We start from the raw sequence: 19,609 nt of genomic DNA on the forward strand, positions 1-19,609 counted from the left end.
AATCAATCAAATTTTTTATATTGACATATCATTTTATGTCTTTTTTACCCTTTTTATGAAATATTATCAATTTTTCAATGTTTAGATGATCATAATAATTAATTAGTGGTAATACAGTAAAATCACGATGAAAGCAATGAAACACACATGTCTTAAGTGACTTTTAATAACTAATAAGAAGCGACATGACAAAATTATTATAAAAAATATATGTATAATAATTAATTAATAATGTTACAGTAAAATTATGATTGAAACTGTTATAAATGTCTATTTTATTTTTTGTCTAAATAAAATTATTAATTTTTTAATATATAAGTGATTGATAATATTTAATTATGGTTAAAGCAAACATGTCATAAATATCTATTTTAATTTTTTAATTAAATATTATTTATTTTTAATATATAAATAAGTTATAATAATAATTAATTAAGGGTGGTACAGTAAAACTGCCTGCTCACCTACTCTGCTCGCTATAAGAGAATACATATATAGATTACACTCGACATGAAGCTAAAAGGTCACTATAAGAGAATACATGTATAGATTACACTCGACATGAAGCTAAAAGGTCACGTGGTTAGTATTTCAAATATGTCTGCTGTAGTGCTGTGTACTGTGTCCCTCTTCTCCAGCGCTCTAGCTTTACTTCCATTAAAATATATGCATTCCCTCCCACTTTCTTCACACCTTCTCAATACCCACTGTTCTGCCCCTTTTCTTGATAGTTGAAACCCTGGCCTCCCTCAACTCATTATTCTGGTAAGTTCTTTCTTTTTTCTTCCTTAATTTATGTAAAATCTTTGTCTAATCAGGACACTACTCTATTACTATATTCACTTCAATGCTTGCGTTCCAGACACCAAGTCTCTCTTCTTCTTTGAAGCTGTCCCCCAAATTGCCCTTTCTTGTTTCCTTCTGAGTGGGTTCTTTTGTTCTTTTCTGGATCCAAAACAGATTCTCTTTTTTACTCACTGTTTCTGAAAAACATTTGTTGCCTCCTTCTAAACATCATCAACTGAATACTAACTTGTCTTTTTTTTCTTTTTCTGAATCTTGGGAGATTTTGATATTGAAGTACCTCTGTGTGTCTGTTTTGTCAAACGTCGTTTTGGTTTGGTCAAAGCATTGAATTTGTACTTGTGTACTTTTAAAGTTAGTACCTGCAAATATTCACTTCTCTACTCAGTTATTGCATTGTGTGACCGACCCTTTCGTTAATAATAAATGCTGAGTAAAGTTGGCGGACATTTATATATCATCAAAATCAAATTATAGATGATCAAGAATTGTGTCTTCTTTCGCTCTCATTGTGCAGGTGTTTGATGTTTAAGTTGGGGTGGAATGGATGCAAATGGTAAATCTGCAAAATTTAGTGGGGAGATCAATATGGCCGAGAGCAAGAAAAATCCAAGTGAAGTGGTTGTCATGATCTCTGGAGATGAAAAAGATTCTATGAGTCCTGTCGTGCCACCAAGACCAACAATTGATCCACCTTTAGTTTCTCAGAATCCAAGATCTGTGCAAGTGAGTGATTCCTCACCTGACATTGCAAGGTATAGTCCAAGCCCAAGCCCAAAGAAACCTCCCAAAATCCCAGCCACTGAAACTCTTACTCGGCGAAAATCACTTGCAAGCTCTGCATTTTCAAAACCCAAGTCAAGATTTGGTGAACAATCTCTACCTCTTGATGATGCCAACATGTTTGAGGAACAAGCTGAGCCAAGTGCGAATTCCCCTTATAGAAATGTATCTAACCGTGCTTCTCCCACTGCTAAAATGGGTTCCACTAATACATTTAAAGAGACAACAAGAACAGTATCTATATCAGTAACCCCAAGAACACCATTAATGGCATCACCGGGTGGTTTTGGAGGAGTGGATGAAGATGAGGAGATATATAAGAAAGTGAGCTCAAGGAATAAGTTGAAGTATAACAGAGTTAAAACAAAAGTTCTGATTGAATGGCTGGTGTTTCTTTGTCTTTTAGGATGTTTACTTGCTAGTTTACTGGTTAAGGAGTTCCAACACTGGAAACTTTGGGATCTGAAGATCTGGAAGTGGATTGTACTTGTTATGGTGACCTTTAGCGGCATGCTGGTTACTAAGTGGTTTATACATTTTGTTGCCTTGTTGATAGAATTGAACTTTCTATTGAGGAAGAAGGTGCTCTATTTTGTCTTTGGTTTAAAGAAAAGTGTTCAGGTTTGCATTTGGTTTAGCTTGGTTCTTCTCACCTGGGTTCTGCTATTCTCACATGAGGAAAGGTCACATTCTGCTGAGAAGGTTACTGATTTTATTACCTGGACTATTGCAGCTTTACTTATCGGTGCATTCTTGTGGCTCCTGAAGACTTTACTGCTAAAGATTCTGGCTGTCTCTTTCCACGTAAACACATTCTTTGATAGGATTCAAGAATCAATCTTTCATCAGTATATTTTACTGACCCTATCAGGGCTTCCAGTTATGGAGTCCACTCAGATGCTGGGGAGATCGAACAGCGCTACCAGTCAATTCAGTTTCCGCAAAACAAAGAAGGGCAAAGATGGGAAGGAAAAGAAGGAAAAGGCGGTGATTGATATTAATAAGCTTCATGAGATGAAGCGAGAAAAGGTCTCTGCATGGACCATGAAAATGTTAGTTGATGTAATATCTAACTCAGGACTGTCCACTATCTCTGGCTCGTTCGGTGAAAATGATTATGACGTAGGATGTGAGCAAGCAGATAAGGAGATCAACAACGAGGAGGAAGCAATTGCTGCTGCCTACCACATCTTCAGGAATGTCGCACCACCTGGTTCCAAGTAAGAAAACACTGGCATTTGAAACATTACTGTGACGTTTTAATTTGTCACATTCTGAGTAAATATCCTGTAATGTTCTTTTATTTTAGTGTTATCTCTATTGATTCACATAACATCATGCTCTTTATTTTGTTGTATGTGTAGGTACATTGATGAGTATGACCTTCGGAGATTCTTGATTAAAGAAGAGGTCGATATTGTGTTCCCGATGATAGATGTGCCAGAAACTGGACAGATTGATAGGAAAGCATTGACGGAATGGGTGGTATGCTCTGAACTTGCTCGTTTTCCTGGATTATGCTTGACAAACTCATGTAAAAGAATCTAAATCAGTTGGGTTACAAGATGCTGCATGCTCACATTGTTAGAGGTCGCAATAACTTTAGGCATGATTTAAACTAGATCCATCTCAACTGGTGTTCAATTACCAAAATAATACAGAATGTTGGGATCTAAAAAACAAAATACACTAATGAGGATCGATGAAGCAGGATTAGAGCTCTCTTGTTTATTGTTAGAGTAGGCGTCCTACTGATTACTTAGTTTAGCCTAGCAATTGCCTATTGATGGAGCAGGTTAACTAACGTGTTCCCCTATTGATGGAGCAGGTTAACTAACGTGTTCTTATCTGGCTAAAACAGTAAGTAAATCTGCACAATGATGTCTACGTGGAAAACATCCGGCTTAAAGAGGGGTAAAAACCACGACCTTTACCTCTACAGGATTTAACCCCAACTCCATTAACACAATTGAACAATCAACAAATTACAAGGCTCTTGTAATCTAGGAATTAAACTCTAACTCTTATTTCTACAAAAACACAAACCTTCCTAAGGTAAGTGTTCCCAAGTCTTCGAGTTCCCCAACTTGAAGACAATGCTGCTAACTCAGTTTATATTTCACTGAGACTAGAAAACAATACAACTCAAGAACCAACCTAATACATAAAGTCTAAGACTCCTTAACTCTACGTAATTGGAACAGGTTCAACTTCGACTGTTTCAAGCTTGGAACTTCCCAAGTAATTTGTCGATATGTTGCTGTCTTTGTAAGTGCATTGTTGATTATGTCAATCACTTTCTCTATTTAACAGCTCTTCCAAGAGTCCTTGATGTGATTAATCTATCTTAGTTGGACTCTTCAACTCATCAGAGTTTGTTTTTAAGTCAAAGTCCTTCTTCAAGTAAACCTCTGTGCATAGGTAACACTCTTCTTTAACTTGATCTCCTTATTCGAATAGAATTCTTTTTTCAACTTATCTTGAAGTGTTGGATTTAACTATAACTTCTTCCTTATCACACGTGATCCATCCATAGAGCTTATCCATTCCCGTCTTCAAGCAATCTTGTCTTTGTCCTTTTAGTGAGATCTGTCCTCTGTCTTCATGTGATTGGACCAGCTTGAGTGACATGTTTCATTTATAAGTCAATCGTCAAACTTCGTTGATCTAACAAATTCTCCTTTTTTGATGATGACAAACTTACTTCCTTGATGCAGCCATTATATTCCCTGAAACACTTAGTCAAGAAAAGGCACTAAAAATGAAACAGATTAGTCATTAGGTTATAAACATTGTGTAACTCATCTTCCCCCTTTTGACATCATCGAAAAGTTGGTTCAAGATACGCCTAGACCAAAAAAATAGATGTCTAATAATTCATGGCTACTGGGGCTATCACTAAACCAAGCAGAACCAGAAAGAAAAGACGAATCATGCATGGAATTGTACAAGGACTAAGTTTATCAAGCAAAAGAAGCCATATTATTAAAATCCCCAACGCATGATAACATATAATCAATCTAAAAACAACTAGATGAAACAGAGAAAAATCCGAGGGCTTTAAGAGTTGGTGAAGGTAGAAGAAACAAAAAAGAACCAACTAGGCTGGCTGGTGGTTTTTGGCAGCGCGTTCCCAAGCAAAATCAACCTGAAGGAAATTGATTTTGGCACAAAGCATTATTCTCTCAGCCTCAAGATTAGCCAATACATCACTCTTTTTAGCAAGAACACTTTTGAGAGCATCAATTCGAGCAAGGAGCTCCAATTTTTCAGTATTATGAACAGTTCGAGCCAGGAGTATTTCAGTTTGAGCAACTTTCTAGGACATAGGCTTAGTAATCTTAGATGTTTGGTGTTCCAATTTCTCTTCCAGTTCTAATTCAACAAATATATTTCTCAACTTTTTCATTGGATCAACAGGACTCCTCATTGGAATGTCCTGAATCGTAAAGTTTGCATCTTGCTTAATGATGGCATCCTAAGTATCTTCAGAGTCGGAGGAATCATAAGGAATAAGTTGGACAACCCGTTTCTTGACAGGAGAGAAAGATTTTGACTGAACGGATTATGAAGAAGATTTAAAAATAGAATGTTCCACTGATTTGCCCATTGTCATAGAACAACGCAAATCATCTGGAGAAAAAGAAGTAGGGGTAGTAACAGAGGTTGCAACACGTTTCTTTTTGCTGACGTGAAAAAATTTTTGAGGAATGGGGCTGATGATGTTTGGAGGAGCATGGGGCATTGATTTTGTGAGGTGAGAATCGGTGGGTGGATTGGATTTGGGTGTAAGAAGAAAATGAAGAAAGAGTCACGGAGAGGAAAGAGAAACACGCTTTTGATGAAAAGAGAGAGATCAGAGTGAGAGTTGAGAGAATGTGTGTTATATAAGGTGTGATGATGAAGAAATTGTAGTGGAAACAGATGTCTAACGGAAGTGTGTTTGCAGTGTTTTGTAAAAGATGGACTCTTGGGACTTGGCTGGTACAGACTCGAAAAGTTTGCAGACCAAATAAGCTTAGCTGTTTCATCAAGCTAAATCTAGAAAGGATTAATGAAGATCATACCTAGTAGATTTCAAAACACAACTAAAATCACTTATATGAACTAATATTTCTAAACAATTAAATACACAATTTTGTCAGGTCATTCAAAATTTTGGAATTAGGAACACACAACTCGATGTGCAAGACTGAAATACTCAACATTTTAGTTCGGACATAAACAAAAACTAAGATTTCTAGTCAATCGTCGAGGGGAGTTTATGCAATCTTAATCATCCCTAACTTTAATCTGTTTAATCTGTTCTTTTCAAAGTGCTCTTTACTCAATGCCTTAGTGAAAATATCAACTATTTGGTCCTCAGTAGAACAGAACATCCTCAGTAGAACAGAACATGATTGATATAAGACTTTTTTCAATTTATCTCTAAGAAAATGGTGTCTGATATCTATATGTTTAGTTCTTTTATGTTGCACAGGGTTTTTACCAATATTGATGGCACTTGTATTATCACAAAAGATAGGAACACAGCCTACATCCATACCAAAATCCATGAGTTGTTGTTTGATCCACAACAATTGGGCACAACAAGAACCAGTAGCAACATACGCAGCAACATACTCAACCTCAGCAGTGGACAAGGCTACTGAGTTCTGTTTCTTAGTGGACCAGGTAATTAGACATGATCCAAGGAAGTGTGCCATACCTGTAGTTCTTTTCCTGTCCACTAAATACCTTGCATAGTTAGCATCAGAGTAACCTACCAACTTAAAATTACTCTCTTTAGGGTACCACAATCCAAGATCAGTGGTTTCCTTGAGATTTCTGAAGATCCTCTTCACCGCTTTTAGATGAGACTCCTTGGGATTTTCTTGAAACCTTGCACGCAATCCTACACTGAACACAATATCTTGTCTGCTTGCTTTGAGATATAGCAATGACCCAATCACCCCTCTAAACAACTTTTGATCCGCAGATGGACCTGTTTTATCCATATCCAGCTTAGTAGCAGTGGCAAATTGGTGTGCTGATTTCCTTGGCTTCCTGCCTGGAGAATTTTTTGAGAAGTTCTCTCACATACTTTCGTTGATGAATCATAGTTCCAGAAGGTGATTGTTGGATTTGTAGGCCTAAGAAAAAGGTTAGCTCCCCCATCATACTCATCACTAATTCACAACTCATGAGTTTGGCAAAGTCATGAGTCATGTTGATGTTTGTTGAGACGAATTTGATGTCATCAACATGTACCTGTACTATCAACAAATCTTCCCCATTAGTCTTTAAAAACAAAGTGTTGTCAATTTTACCTCTAGTATGTCCTTGCTTCAAAAGGAATTTTGACACACGCTTATACTAAGCTCTTGGAGCTTGTTTCAGTCCATACAATGCCTTATCAAGCTTGTACACATAGTCAGGAACTTTCTTACTTTCAAATCCAGGAGGTTGTTTCACATACACTTCCTCTTTAAGAATACCATTCAAGAATGCACTCTTAACATCCATTTGGTAAAGTATGAATTCCTTGTAAGCAGCAAAGGCTACAAGAAGCCTGATAGCCTCAAGTCTTGCCACAGGTGCAAAAGTCTCATCAAAATCTATGCCTTCTTCCTGATTGTATCTTTGGACCACCAATCTGGCCTTGTTCATTGTAACTATTCCATGTTCATCAACTTTGTTTTTGTACACCCACTTAGTCCCAATCACAGTTCTGTCTTTTAGAGATGGAACTAAGTGTCAAACCTTGCTTCTTTCAAACTGATTGAGCTCTTCTTGCATGGCTATGATCCAATCAGCATCAAAGAGTGCTTCATTTACCTTCTTTGGTTCAATCATAGACAAGAATGCTTTGAAGGCACACAAACTTCTCAGTCTTGATCTTGTGGTGATTCCAGAAGTTAGATCAGGGAGGATATTTTCTATAGGATGAGATCCTTGATACTTGTATCCTTTTGGGATCAATTTTGAGAGCTGCTAGGATCGCCATGATTAGTTTGAGCAGAGTAGATGGTGATTCAGTTTCCCCTGTCTGAATGCCTCCAAATCCAGTTCCTTCTGCTGAGGTGCCTCCAGATTCAGTTTCTTCAGTTGATGGACCAGATTGTGCAACCTGTTCTGTTGACTGTTCTTCAGTCACTTTCTTCCTGCATGTTAGTCTTAGCACAAGATTCATCAGACACTACATGCACACTTTCCTCAACACAGTTCGTTCTATTATTTAAGACCCTATAAGCTTAAATATGATGTGAATATCCTAGGAAGATTCCCTCATCACTTCTAGCATCAAATTTTTCTAGATTATTTTTGCCATTATTATGAATAACACTTGCAACCGCAAGTTCTAAAGTGAGAAATGTTACACTTTCTTCCTTTTAGTAATTCATAGGGAGTCTTCTCTAGAATAGGCCTGATCATGCATCTATTTATAATATATGCAGCAATACTGATTGCTTCAGCCCAAAGATTTTTTGCAAGATTTCCTGCAAGCATCATTGTTCTGCCCATTTCTTCCAATGTCCTATTTTTTTCTTTCTACTACTTTATTTTGCTGAGGTGTTCTGGGAGCAGAGAAACTGTGATCTATACCATATGTGGAATAGAATTCTAAAAATTTTGCATTTTCAAATTCTGTACCATAATCAGATCTCATGGAAACTAAGGAAGTGCCTAGCTTCTTTTCCATTTTCTTAATGAATATGGAGAAGACATCAAAGGCATCTTCTTTGGAAGCTAAAAAGAGTGTCCAGGTAAACCTGGAATAATCATCAACAATTACGAAGCCATACCTTTTCCCACCTTTGCTTCGAATTCTCATTGGTCCACAAAGATCCATATGGATTAGCTCGATACACTTGACTGTACTGACCTGGTTCTTTGATTTGAATGAGGACCTTACCTGCTTTCCGCTTACATAAGCACTGCAAACCTTCTCATCCTTGAACTTAGTTTTGGGCAAGCCAAGCACCATGTCTTTGGAAGAGAGTTTGTTTAATTGTTTTAGACTTGCATGTCCAAGTCTTTTGTGCCTTGTTGCTGGCATGTTTATTACTCCCTCCGACCCATTTTATGTGTCGCCATTTGACTGGGCACGGAGTTGAGAAATAAGGAAAGACTTTGTAATGTTTACCAAATTGTCCTTTATTAATAAATGTGCTCCTATTTTTTTTAATTAAGTGGGACCAATAAGGGTAAAAGTGAAATTGTGCCTTTAAATAGTTACCAAATAAGGAAAGATGACATTCTTTTTGGGACGAACCAAAAAGAAAATGATGACACATAAAATGGAACGGAGGGAGTATATCAGCTTTGTACACATTCTTGTGTCTTTTTGCAGTAAGTACCACCTCATTTGTATCTGCCCTTTTGACTTAAACACAAGTAAAAATGACCGTGTTACCTTTATCACGAAGTTGTGATATGCTAAGCAGATTGTGTTTCAGTCCTTCCACAAGGTAGACATTTTCTAATGCCTTTGATTCAGAGGTTCCAATCTTCCCAACTCCTATAATGGTTCCTTTTTTGCCATCACCAAAAGACACTCCCCCTCCACATATTTTGGAGAGTGAAAAGAATTTTTTCTTATCACCAGTTATGTGTCTTGAGCAAGCACTATGTACCAGTGCTTCTTGCTTCTTTTCACTTTCTCATGCAAAAATATTCAGGGGTTACATTTTGGAACCCAGACAAGCTTGAGTCCTTTATTATGAGGAAAAGGGTGGATCAGATTTCTTCTAGCCCATCGAGGCAATAGGTTGTGTGACCTGTTCCTCTGATCAGGTCTGTTATTCATTATATTTGTCTGGATTTTCATGTAGTCAGATTTCATAGCCATCATTGTACTCCTAGATATGCTTTTAGTAGCAATAGGACATTCAGTAGTTGGATGATCATGGTTGCCACATATATAACATAGATCCTTAGTAATACTGTGGCTCTTATGAAATACTAATCCAGCCTTTTCAATTTGAGTTTTTTCACCCAATTGATGAACAATTCGTGAGGAATTTGTCCATCTAGTAGCCCTCTCAAGATCAAGTTTTAGTTTTGAAATTTCTTTACTTAACATCTCTACCTTATTCTTTTCATCACTGCATTCTTGTTTGACCCTAGCCAATTCAACCTCAATTTTTTCTTGTTCAAATTTTTTTTTTTTTTTTTTTTCAGGATGAGTTAGTTTTAAGATTTCAGATTTTAGAATCAGATTTGAAGAACTAAGTTGACTGACTTGTTCCTTGAGAGTGCTGTTTTCTTTTTCAACAGTGTTTTTGCAAGTTTCCATACCAATTAAGTCAAACTTGATACTTGTAAGACCGTTGAAAAGCTCATCCCCATCAGAAGTTACTTCTTGAAAGTCATCAATTAAGACACTCATCAGAGAAACAAGCTTTTCTTTAGAAAATAGATGCAACTTGTTTGTAAGTTTAGGAACACTTACCTCAGAGATGCTGTCTTCATCTTCTATATCTGAGTCTCCAATTGCCATAAGAGCAGTTTCATCTACCTTTTCCTCTTCTGATTCTTCTGAGTCAGATCCCAAAAGCAGCTACCATATCATATTCTCCCTTTTCCCTTTTCTTAGCCTTATCTTTCAGTTCTTTCTCAGCTTTTTCTTTTCTCCATTCAATTTTCCAAACTTGACAATCTCTGATTTGATGATCAGTTTTACCACATTTATAACACCCAGTGGGATCGTTATTGGAACGTCTTTTTCTACTTGTTCCATTCTTTTTGAAAACTTTGCTGAAATTTTTAGTTATAAATGCTACCTGTTCTTCAGTCGGTTTATCCTCTTCATCACTGTCTGATGCCTTTAGTGCCAAAGTTTTCTCAGGAGTTGTCTTTCCCTTCTTGGCTTCATCAATCTGCATCTCATAGGTATTTAAGTTACCCACTAATTCATCCAAAGTCAATACTAGCTAGATCCTTTGCCTCCTTAATCGCAGTAACCTTGACATCCCATTTTGACTTAGGCAAGACCCTCAACACTTTCTCAACTTATTCCTCAGTAGTAATGACTTTTCCCAAGGAAGTCAATTCATTTGTTAGAACAGTGAGTCTTGACATCATCTGATGTAGAGATTCATTCTACTTCATCTTAAAAGCCTCATATTCAGTATAAAGGAGGGCAATTCTGAATTTTCTCACTTGAGTGGTGCCCTCATGTGCATTGACTAGGGCGTCCCAAATTTGCTTGGCAGTGGTATAAGTAGATACTTTGTTGTACTCAGCTTGACCTAGTCCACCCACTAAGATGTTCTTTGACCTTGCATTTTTCCTTAGTGCAACCCAATCATCAACAGTGAATTCACTTCTTACTTTCTTGACTTGTTCTCTATCTTCTAGCTTCATTGGGATAGTTGGTCCATCAGTGATTCTGCCTCACAACTCATAGTCTTCTTGTTGAATGAACATTTTCATTCTAGCTTTCCACCAAGTAAAATAAGATCCGTCAAAGAGTGGTGGCCTAGTGGTGGATTGACCTTCAGGTGGTGCGGAATTCATCATAATGATCTACTCTTAGATGTCAACCTTATTTAAGAGACCCCGCTCTGATACCACTTGTTAGAGTACGTGTCCTACTGATTACTTAGTTTAGCCTAGCAGTTGTCTATTGATGAAGCAGGTTAACTAACGTGTTTCTATCTGGCTAAAACAGTAAGTAAATCTGCACAGTGATGTTTACGTGGAAAACACCTGGCTCAAAGAGGTGTAAAAAATCACGATCTGTACTTATATAGGATTTAACCCCAACTCCATTAACACAATTGAGCCTCAACAATCAACAAATTACAGGACTCTTGTAATCTAGGAATTAAACTCTTTACTCCTATTTCTACAAAATTACAAACCTTCCTAAGGTAAGTGTTCCCAAGTCTTCGAGTTCCCGAACTTGAAGACAATGCTCCTAACTCAATTTATATTTCACTGAGACTAGAAAATAATACAGCTCAAGAACCAACCTAATACATAAAGTCTTAAGACTCCTTAACTCTACGTAATAGGAACAGGTTCAACTTCGACTGCTTCAAGCTTGGAACTTCCCAAGTAATTTGTCGATATGTTGCTGTCTTTGTAAGTGCATGAGTGATTATGCCAATCACTTTCGCTATGTAACAACAACTCTTCCAAGAGTCCTTCATGTCATTAATCTTTTATCTTCAGTTGGACTTTTCAATTCATCAGAGTTTGTTGTTAAGTCAAAGTCCTTAAAGTAAACCTCTGTGCATAGGTAACACTCCTTCCATTTGATCTCCTTATCCGAGTAGAACTCTTTTTTCAACTTATCTTGAAGTGTTGGATTTAACTACAACTTCTTCCCTATCACACGTGATCCATCAATAGAGCTTATCCATTCCCGTCTTCAAGCGATCTTGTTCGTGTCCTCTTAGTGAGATCTGTCCTCCGTCTTCATGTGATTGGACCAGCTTGAATGACATATTTCATTTATAAGTCAATCATCAAAACGTCGTTGATCTAACATTTATATAATCACATTATGCACATTAACTACAGAATATAACTGCTTTCTTGCAAGCTCCTCTGGGAATAGGAGTCGTCTAAGTTAATAGAAGTCATCTGCTGATGTAGATTAGATGTCAAATGTATGAGTCCTTCCTAGTGACTTTGCTAGGTGATTGTTTGAATTTTTGAGAGAGTCATGGAGTGAGTATTTTTCATTTTTGGCATATCAATGCCTTGCAGGTTAAGGTTTATCAAGGACGCAGAGCTCTATCACATGCTTTGAATGATACAAAAACTGCTGTGAAGCAACTGAACAAGCTTGTGACATGCATTCTGGTTGTCATAATAATCATCATATGGCTCCTCTTGGTGGGAATAGCGACTACTAAAGTGGTTGTATTTCTGTCGTCACAACTTGTGGTGGCTGCTTTTATTTTTGGGAATACTTGCAAGACTATATTTGAAGCTATCATATTTGTATTTGTGATGCATCCTTTTGATGTTGGCGATCGATGCGTCATTGATGGTGTTCAGGTAATGTCTGCTAATTGCATCTTCTTGCTATTTTGCATTTTCTTTGTTAATTCACACTTCTATCTCTTTTATCTTGCCAATTGACAGATGACTGTCGAAGAAATGAATATCTTGACCACAGTTTTCTTGAGGTTCGATAACGAAAAGATATTCTACCCAAATTCAGTTTTGGCGGTCAAGCCAATCAGCAATTTCTACAGAAGTCCTGATATGGGTGATAATTTTGAGTTTTCCATTGATTACAGAACACCTGTTGAAAAGATAGGAGCTTTAAAAGAAAAAATGAAGAAGTAAGTAGGAAGTTCTTGTCATCTTTTTCTAGTATCTGCCGTAAATTTGCATTTGAAAGGCATTAGGAGAAAAGCACAACATTCATAATTAAAGATATTGACTTATACAACAATTTGTATGATTTTTCTTGATATGGCTAAGTGAACCCGATTGTTAAAGCTAGTCTAACTAGAATCTGAACATTTAGGGGTCGTTTGGTAGGGTGTATAAGAATAGTGATTAGTAATGCTTGCATTTTTCTTGTGCAGTATTTAGTTTGGTGTATTAAAAATAACATGAATTGCATAATTTCTAAAAAGAAAATTATTTTTTTACAAAAATACCCTCAATAAATATGGTGAAAAGGATGTGGAAAAGATTTTGAGGGACAATTGTGTCTTTAACCAAACTAATGCATGTATAAGATCCCTTGCATTACTAATACCATAGATTTTCATGCATTAGTAATACACTACTTAATACTAAATAGAGTGTATAATTAATGTAAGCATTAGTAATACAACAACAACAAACCCAGTGTATTCCCACCTAGTGGGGTCTGGGGGGTAAGATGTACGCAGTCCATACCTCTACCTCTAAAGAAGTAGAAAGGCTGTTTCCGATAGACCCTCGGCTCAAGTCACGAGATACCACACAAACTCCTAGTAAAGCACAGAACTAGATTACATAACATAAATACGACACCCATAAGTATTAGAAAACAGAGGAAAGCACACAGATTCGTAATAAAACATGGAACACGGAATCATAACAAGAATAAAACCCCCACCAAGTAATTCCCTACACTAGCGACCCAAACCGGCCCTAGTCTTCTGCCCTAATTCGCGTCCTCCAGACCTTCCTATCTAGGGTCATGTCCTCGGTGAGCTGTAACTGCTCCATGTCCCGCCTAATCACCTCACCCCAGTACTTCTTCGGCCTACCCCTACCTCGCCTAAAACCATCCAACGCTAGCCCCTCACACCTAGGAACCGGGGCATCCATGCCCCTCCTCTTCACGTGTCCGAACCATCTCAATCGGGCTTCCTGCATCTTGCACTCCACTGGAGTCACACCAACCTTCTCCTGGATAGTCTCATTCCGAACTCTATCCCCTCTAGTCAGCCCACACATCCAGCGCAACATCCGCATTTCTGCCACCTTCATTTTTTGGATGTGGGAGTTCTTAACTGGCCAACACTCCGCTCCATACAACATGGCCGGACGGACTACCACTCTGTAGAATTTGCCTTTCAGCTTGGGCGGCACCTTCTTATCACACAACACCCCCAACGCGAGCTTCCACTTTATCCATCCCGCTCCAATACGGTGCGAGACATCCTCGTCAATCTCACCGTTACTCTGGATCACGGACCCGAGATACTTGAAACTATCCCTCTTAATTCCAGCTTCACTACTACCTCATTCTCCCGCCTCACGTCATTAAACTTGCATTCCACATACTCCGTCTTGCTTCTGCTCACCCTGAACCCTTTAGACTCAAGAGTTTGCCTCCACACCTCTAATTTGTCATTCACACCCCCTCGAGTCTCATCTATCAGAACTACATCGTCTGCAAAAAGCATACACCAAGGCACCTCCCCTTGAATACGCCGCGTCAACACATCCATCACCAACGCAAACAAAAAGGGACTAAGAGTAGATCCCTGATGCAATCCTATCAAGACCGTGAAATGCTCTGAGTCTCCTCCCGCCGTCCTCACCTGAGTTTTCGCTCCATCATACATATCCTTAATTGCTCTGATATATGCCAGCGGTACTCCACTCACCTCCAAGCATCTCCAAAGCACCTCCTTGGGGACTTTGTCGTAAGCCTTCTCCAGGTCGATAAACACCATGTGTAGGTCCTTCTTCCTTTCCCTATACTGTTCCACCAACCTTCGCACCAGGTGAATTGCCTCCGTCGTCGAGCGGCCAGGCATAAATCCAAACTGGTTTTCCGAAATAGACACTATCCGTCTCAGCCTCACCTCGACCACTCTCTCTCAAATCTTCATAGAGTGACTCAATAACTTAATCCCCCTATAGTTATTGCAACTCTGGATGTCACCCTTATTCTTATAGAGAGGGATCATGGTACTCCACCTCCAAGCCTCGGGCATCTTTGCCTTCTTGAAGATTTCATTAAACAATCCAGTCAACCACCTTACACCAGCCTCTCCAACGAACTTCCAAAACTCCACCGGTATCTCGTCCGGCCCCGTTGCCCTACCCCTTCTCATCCTTCGAACAGCCTCTCTAACCTCTTCTACCTTAAAACGTCTACAATAGCTAAAATCCCGATACTCCTCTGAGTGCTCCAGTTCCCCTAACACAATAGCTCTATCCCCTTCGTCATTCAAGAGCCTATGAAAGTACGACTGCCATCTATTCTTAATGTGGCCGTCCTCCACCAACACTCTACCGTCCTCCCCCTTAATGCACCTCACCTGATCGAGGTCACGACCCTTCCTCTCCCTAGCCTTAGCGAGTCTAAACAACTTTTTCTCCCTTCCTTTCCCCTGTAACCCTGCATACAAGCTCTCAAAAGCGGCCGTCTTAGCTGCCGTGACTGCTGACTTAGCCTCCTTCCTAGCTAGCTTGTACTCTTTCCTGTTTACTCGCTTCTCTTCTTCGTCCTTACTCTCAACCAATTTAGCATACGCCCCTTTCTTGGTCCCTACTTTCTTCTCCACCTCTTCATTCCACCACCAATCCCCCCGATGATGCTCGGCCCGGCCCCTAGAAACACCCAACACCTCACTTGCATTCTCCCTGATGCACCTAGCCGCCCTATCCCACATACTATCCACGTCCCCCCTACACTCCCACACCCCTATTCCCGCCAACTTCTCCCCTATCTCCCACGCATTCACTGGCGTCAATCCGCCCCACTTAATTCTAGGTCTACACTCCTTACTCCTCCTCTTTCTATTCTTCTTTATACCCAAATCCATAACCAAGAGTCTGTGCTGGGTCGAAAGATTCTCACTCGGGATGACCTTACAGTCCTTACACAACGCCCTATCCCCTTTCCTAAGCAACAAAAAGTCAATCTGGGTCCTGGCTATCGCGCTTCGAAAGGTGATCAGGTGATCGTCCTTCTTCGGGAAGCCCGAGTTCACCACCACCAGCCCAAAGGACCTCGCAAACTCCAATAGAGTAGCCCCCTCTTCATTTCTCTCCCCAAAACCAAAACCACCATGCACATCACCAAAGCCTCCCGGTAACGCCCCGATGTGCCCGTTGAAATCTCCTGCTACAACAATCTTCTCCGAGCTAGGCACGCCTCTCACCACCTCCTCCAAAGCCTCCCAAAACCGCATCTACTCCTCCCCCTCCGATCCCACTTGCGGCGCATAGGCACCAACTTAATAGTCATCAACCTATCGTTGATCCTCTTCACCTCTACTACCTGACCTCTAAGCTCTTCATCTACTAAGATGCCAACTCCATTCCTACACCTCTCGCTCCCAGAGTACCACAGCTTGTAACCATCCACCTCCCTAGCCTTAGACCCTACCCACTTGGTCTCTTGAACACACGCAATATTGATCCTCCTCTTCCTAAGAATCTTCACAAGCTATATGGACTTACCCTGAAGGGTTCCTATATTCCAAGACCCAACCCTCAGCCTACCATCACTATCCACACGCCCTCCACTACCCCCCCGCGGCCAAACCTTGGCCTCCCTCCCACTCCCTCCCTTTCCTCATCCCCCGCCCCCACCACGGCCCTACGCCCCAACCCCCTCGGACATGACCTTATCCAACCATTACCGCCCACAGCCACAACTACACGCAAGTATAAGAAAATATAAAGATATAAACGATAGTAGTAGCAAAGCAGCAGCAAGAAATACAAGGCTCACACAAATTCAAAGGAATAATCCAGGAACAAAACTAAACTCAACTAGAGAGCAAACACCACTGGACTCAACACCCACAGCCCCAAAAACAGATTCCCAAGCCGATCCAAAGCAGTGCAATACATAGTTATTAGTAATACACAAAGCTAATGCATCATTATTATTTTTAATACACTACCAAACGACCCCTTAATGTTCAACATTCATCTAAAAACTTAGCTTTCTCAAACTATTGAAAAACAGTTTACAAGACTCTCTTTCCACACGCTGAGTAGGATTCTTGCTGAGTGCTGAAAACCATGAATTTAAGATTTGGCTTTGGCTTTATTTTCCAACAAATGCCTTGAATTTAGAATTTGAGCTTAGGCCTTATATTTCTAGGCAGTCAGTTTAAGGTTTAAAGTTTGAGAAAACTTATTACAGTTTGGACACGAGTTGTTATCTAGTTTTCTTCCCATCGAAAAACTGTAACCGTTCAAAGATGATGCAAATCCTCAACTTGATGGTAGATAAAGGTATCTTATGTATAAATATTCCCCTATACTCCTATTCAAAAATAAAATGGTATTCCCTTATACCTTGTATAGTTGAGATTGATGTGTTAACATACTAGGAGAGATTGTTAGGATTAGTAATGAAGATATTTGGGACAAGGTGGGAGTGGCTTCCATGTTGGACAAGACAAGGGAAGTGAGACTGAGATCGTTTGAGCTTGTGTAGAGGAGATGCAAAATGCCCCAGTGAAGAGGTGTTATAGTTTTGCCATGGTGGGTTTGAGAAAGGTAGAGGTTGGCCGAAAAAAAGTATTAGAGAGAGGTGACTAGACCAGACATGACACACTTGCAACTTACGGAGGACATGGCCCTAGATAGAAGGATATGTGGTCAAGGTTTAAGGTAGGGTAGGTAGTTGAGCGGTGTCTAGTTTTTCTTATCAGTATTATTATTATTACTATTCTATTATCTTAATCTTCGATTTGTATTAGTACATGTTGTTTCCTTTGCGTCGGTTATCATATTATTGTTGTTGTTATTGTTCTTTTATCTATTATTTTCCTTATGATATATTCATTACTTCCTCATTACTGTATTTCCTTTTCGTAAGTGCTTTGAAATGCTTTATTACTTGAGATGAAGGCCTATTGGAAACATCTCTACCTTCACAAGATAGAAGTAAGGTTTGCATACACACCATCCTCCCTAGATCTCAATTGTGGGATTGCACTGGTATTGTTATTGACCTTTTACCCTATACATTGTAATAGAATTCATTTTCCGGTCAAGGTTTTATTTTTTCACCTTTCTTGTTATTGATCTATCAGGTACTTAGAGAGAACTTCCCAGTATTGGCATCCGAATCACACTGTAGTGGTGAAGGAGATTGAGAATATGAATAAAATAAAAATGGCACTCTATTTCAATCATACAATGAACTTTCAGAACTTTGGTGAAAAGAACAAACGGAGAACTGAACTGATCCTAGAGATGAAGAAAATGTTCGATGAGCTGAATATAAAATATGATCTCCTTCCTCAGGAAGTTCATCTCGTCGAACAGAGATCAGCAAATGGGAACATTAGATGACTTTATCTTCAAGTTAACAGGCAAAATCTGTTTTGATGGTAACTGTATCTTCAACTGCAATAGGTTTCCAATGACCTGAGAAGAACTCATAGCTCTGCAAGGCTGAAGGATATATGTACTCTACACGATGTTTTGTAACACAAAAGTTTCATCTGCTAATATTTTGTGGGAGGAGAGTTTCTTTTTTTAGGGTTTTCTTGTTTCTAATGTTTTCACAAATTTGGTTCTGATGTTTAGAATGTGTTAAGAGTGCGTGCTCTACTGATTTTAATATTATACTCTACTGGTTGACTATCTGTGGAACAAGTAAGCTAACGTGGTTCACTGAAGTAAAAGTTGAACACAATATTTTTACGTGGAAAATACCCGGCTAAAGAAAGGTGTAAAAAATTACGTCCTGTACCTTTACAGGGTTTAACTCCAACTCCAGATAACTCTTGAGCCTAAACAATCAACACAATATAAGACTTCTTGTAAGCTAGGAATTAAAACTTCTAACTTCTATTTATACAAAAAACACAAATCTTTTCAAGATAAGTGTTCCTAAGTCTTTGAGTTCCCTAACTTGAAGATACAATTCTTAACTCAGTTTATACGTCACTGAGACTAGAACAAAAGACTCATTACAACTCAAAAAACCAACCTACTATAAAGTTTATGACTTGCTAAGTGAAGGACCAGGTTCTTCTTCAAGTTTGATGAAATGATTTGTTGATTGATGATTTGCTTTATCAGTGCATGAGTGAAACTTTGAATGTCGTATGTTGTATTTAAGCCAACTCCTTGATGAGTCCTTTAGTTGATGTACTCTTCTATCTTCAATAGGACTTCTAGGTAGTTTCACTTTTTGTTGCTGTCGTCTCTCACCTCGACTCAATAGGACTCTTTTACTTTATCTCTTAGTTTAGCTGGACTTCTTGATCAATTCAAACTTTAAGTGTTGTATTTATCTTCTCTTCAATCTTTTTTGAGATAAGTATTAGTAATGATTTTGAGCTTCCTTGCTTATCCACTTTTGTCTTAACGCCTTGTCAGCCTTGCATCAACTTCAATATGCAGTACATGTGATAACCAGTAACTTCTCTTTCTTTACTTGTGTGGAACAACTTGCACAACATGTTTCATTCACATGTCCATCATTAAAACTTTACATTCCCTAACAAATTCTCCCTTTTTGATGATGACAAACTTAGCAGCACAACATCCATCATAAAATCTGAACATACTCAATAAAGGAATTTAAATAAAAGAATACAGAATGAAACAGGTTAGTCAATTGAGTTATAAGCATTGCATAATCTATTTT

The 19,609-nt window shown here is 38.8% G+C and overlaps 1 protein-coding gene across 3 annotated transcripts; it reads left to right on the plus strand.

Annotated features, from left to right (window-relative positions):
• The first annotated feature begins 512 nt into the window (after positions 1–512).
• LOC107838809 (mechanosensitive ion channel protein 10) lies at positions 513–18,597 on the plus strand. Of its 3 annotated transcripts, XR_001664782.2 has the most exons (7): positions 518–765; positions 1,322–2,807; positions 2,952–3,072; positions 12,289–12,582; positions 12,670–12,872; positions 17,857–17,946; positions 18,042–18,118. XR_001664782.2 is itself a non-coding variant. In XM_016682010.2 (6 exons), the coding sequence occupies exons 2-6, from the start codon at positions 1,348–1,350 to the stop codon at positions 18,301–18,303; spliced, it is 2,340 nt and encodes a 779-aa protein (XP_016537496.1). In that variant the 5' UTR covers positions 513–765; positions 1,322–1,347; the 3' UTR covers positions 18,304–18,597. The 3 variants fall into 3 exon arrangements, 2 of the variants coding, with proteins under 2 accessions (XP_016537496.1, XP_016537498.1); XM_016682010.2 differs by lacking the exon at positions 17,857–17,946 and having other exon boundaries at positions 513–765; positions 18,042–18,597; XM_016682012.2 differs by lacking the exons at positions 12,670–12,872; positions 17,857–17,946 and having other exon boundaries at positions 531–765; positions 18,042–18,597.
• Positions 18,598–19,609: the final 1,012 nt, after the last annotated feature.

This window comes from Capsicum annuum, chromosome 8 (genome assembly GCF_002878395.1).
Source record: "Capsicum annuum cultivar UCD-10X-F1 chromosome 8, UCD10Xv1.1, whole genome shotgun sequence".
NCBI classification, from domain to species: Eukaryota; Viridiplantae; Streptophyta; class Magnoliopsida; order Solanales; family Solanaceae; genus Capsicum; species Capsicum annuum.

Coding starts and splice junctions, on each gene's coding strand:
- LOC107838809 (XM_016682010.2), top strand. CDS start 1,348: ATGGATGCAAATGGTAAATCTGCAAAATTTAGTGGGGAGATCAATATG. Junction 3,073..12,288: donor AAGCATTGACGGAATGGGTG/GTATGCTCTGAA, acceptor AATGCCTTGCAG/GTTAAGGTTTATCAAGGACG. Junction 12,583..12,669: donor GCGTCATTGATGGTGTTCAG/GTAATGTCTGCT, acceptor GCCAATTGACAG/ATGACTGTCGAAGAAATGAA.